Below are 2,410 nucleotides of genomic sequence, written 5' to 3'. Positions count from 1 at the left end.
TGATCCGCTGGGATGCCTGCGTCTTCCCCCGCGACAGGATCGGCTGGGGCGGCAGGGGCTGCTGCGGTGTCAGGATCGGCTGGGCGGGCAGGAGCCTCTCCGGAGTCAGGATCGGCTGGGGAGACAGGGGCCGCCCCGGCGGCAGGATCGGCTGGGGAGACAGGGATCGCCCCAGCGGCAGGATCGGCTGGGGCGGCAGGAGCCTCTCTGGTGGCAGGGGATCCATCCCCGAGAGAGGGGACTTCTCTTCCCTCCGCGGCAGCGATGGCTGAGTCTCCTTCCATCTCGGCTGTTTCTCCCTCAACTGGGGGTCTCTCCGCTCGCTCTCTCTTATCTGGGGCTCCGGAGACCTCGATGGGCGGTCCGTCAAGCGCGATTGGGGGGCTGTCCATGTCGATGGGAGCGTCGTCGACCCCAACGGGGGCTCTGCCAATCTTGAGCGAGGGTCCGGAGATCTCCATCGAGGGGCTGTCACCCACGAAGTTAGGAGGAGGTCTGAGAGCCTCTCGGGATGGGCTGCCGATGGCGCCTGGGACCCAAAGGGAAGGCGCGTTCCCGGCGGGAGCGAGGCAGACCGCGCTCGGGACCGCGATGGCCGCGAACTGGCCATCGCCGACTTCTGGGATAACTCGGGGGAGCCCGGGGGGTGGGCTGTCATCTCCAAAGGCTTCTCCATCAAGCTCAAATGGCATAGCCTCCTCAGGGGGAGGGCTGTAGACTCCTCTGAAGCCAGCGTTTGCAGACTCGAGGTCTCGGGGCTCCTCGGGAGGAGCTCCAGGGACCCTGGCACCTGGGCCACCTGGAGCAAGGTCTGGGACCTGCAAGAGAGGTTGGCTGCAGTCTCCCTCCTCAGGCTGGTCAAACTCAAAGGGCATAGCTTCTTCTGGTGGAGGGCTGTAGCCTCCCATGCCTGATCTGGCACCTCCGAAGGCTCCGGGCTCCATGAGCGCTGGGCTGAAGGCCTGAAGGCCTGCCTCGGCCCCAGTTGGGGATCCAGACTGCTTCTGGGTAGGCCAGGAGACTCCCAAGCTGGGCTGCTCGACCTCAAAGGGCATGGCTTCCTCAGGAGGTGGGCTGTAGCTTCCACAGTCTTGAGCTTCCTCGAAGGCTGGTCCGAGGGCCTGCAAGTTGGGACTGGAGACCTCTGGGGGTCCACAGGCCTCGCCATCAATCTCGATGGGGATGGGCTCGCTGTGAAGCGGCTCGGCCTCCATCTCTTCGGCTGGGCTAGGCCCAGCACTGGGGGCAGCTGCCCCTGGGGCCTCCAAAGGTGGTTGCTCGGGATGTTCCCCGATTTCAGGGGGGATATTGCGTTGTCCTGACATATTATTGCCGTCGAGGCAGTTGCGCAGGCCCATAACACGGTGGCGGCCTCTTGAAATAAATTTGGGGCCCCTTAAGATGGAGCACCCAACCAAACTAGGGTGAAAAAAACTATTTAAAAAAAAAATTCAAAGAACCAGCTGGGAATTTCTCCAGCCTCACTTTCCAACCCTGGAGAGGTTGGGGGGTTAGGGCCTAGAACCCCAGACCACAGCAGAAGCAACTCAATTGTTGCTGGTAGAGTCTTGGCTCCTTCCTGGCCACTTTTTATCCCCTTAGGCTGCCCCCAGGCCACCCTCCCCCCCCACCCTTGGTCTGACCTTGTCCGCTCCTCTCTGTCTCTTTCTGCTCCAGGCCAGCCCCGCCTGTTTGGATCTGAGGAGCGTGTCGATTCGGTCCGAAAATCGCCGGTAGCGCTTGCTCTCTGCCACCAGAGGACGCCGGTCCCAGTGCCGAGTGGGGCTCTGGCTCCAGGAGCCAGCTCCCGGCGCCGGCAGCCCCGGACTTTGGGTAAGGGGGCTGATGAGCGCAGGCCTCGCAGGGACGTTTTGGCTCCTTCCACTCCTCTCCCGGACTGATTTGGAGTCTTTCTCCTCGCTTCTCCCCTGGCCAGAGAGAAAGATCTCCTGCGTTGCAGGACACGTGACGCAAGACGTGGGCCTTGGGACGCTGGAGTACAGCAGCTGAAACCCTCCCTCTCCAACCCAACTGACTCTCCTGGAGGGGAGGGGGGACTGCGGGAGGATTTCATTACCCCAGGACACCCCTGAACCCATGAGTCGTAGCCCCCAGCCCCAGGTGGCCCCTGATCTCGAGATCCAAGTACGGAGCGCAAAGCTTTAGGCATCTGGGAAGGGGACGCGGGTGAGCGCGTGGATGCGACAGGTGGTCGTCAGCCCACCAGAAGGGCGGAGAGGAGGCAAGGGGCGAGGGGCTGTCAAATGCGAACACGCAATTTGTTTTTAAGACGCCTTGGAGTACTTTCTGCAGCTTCTGCAGTTTTTGTTTGCCGCTTGCCGAGGTTGGCTCCGGTAAAGCACTTCAATGTCCCTGATCCCCGTCACGCTCGGGGGGGGGGGGGGGCCCC

At 62.7% G+C, this 2,410-nt stretch overlaps 1 protein-coding gene across 4 annotated transcripts in view; it reads right to left on the bottom strand.

Moving 5' to 3' along the window:
- GNAS (GNAS complex locus) overlaps positions 1 to 2,410 on the bottom strand; it is a 65,334-nt gene that overhangs the window by 50,370 nt on the left and 12,554 nt on the right. For 2 of the 4 annotated variants that reach the window (XM_008593210.1, XM_008593216.1), the window contains exon 1: positions 7 to 1,358. The exons of 1 other annotated variant lie outside the window; for it this stretch is intronic. In XM_008593210.1, the coding sequence (XP_008591432.1) occupies positions 7 to 1,358 (1,352 nt within the window). Of the gene's footprint in view, position 1; positions 1,359 to 2,410 lie in introns of those variants that run through there. One more of the 4 variants, XM_008593204.1, reaches the window with a different exon arrangement.

This window comes from Galeopterus variegatus, unplaced genomic scaffold, assembly GCF_000696425.1.
Source record: "Galeopterus variegatus unplaced genomic scaffold, G_variegatus-3.0.2 Scaffold157, whole genome shotgun sequence".
Lineage (NCBI taxonomy): Eukaryota > Metazoa > Chordata > Mammalia > Dermoptera > Cynocephalidae > Galeopterus > Galeopterus variegatus.
This window is presented reverse-complemented; position numbering and strand designations above follow the sequence as displayed.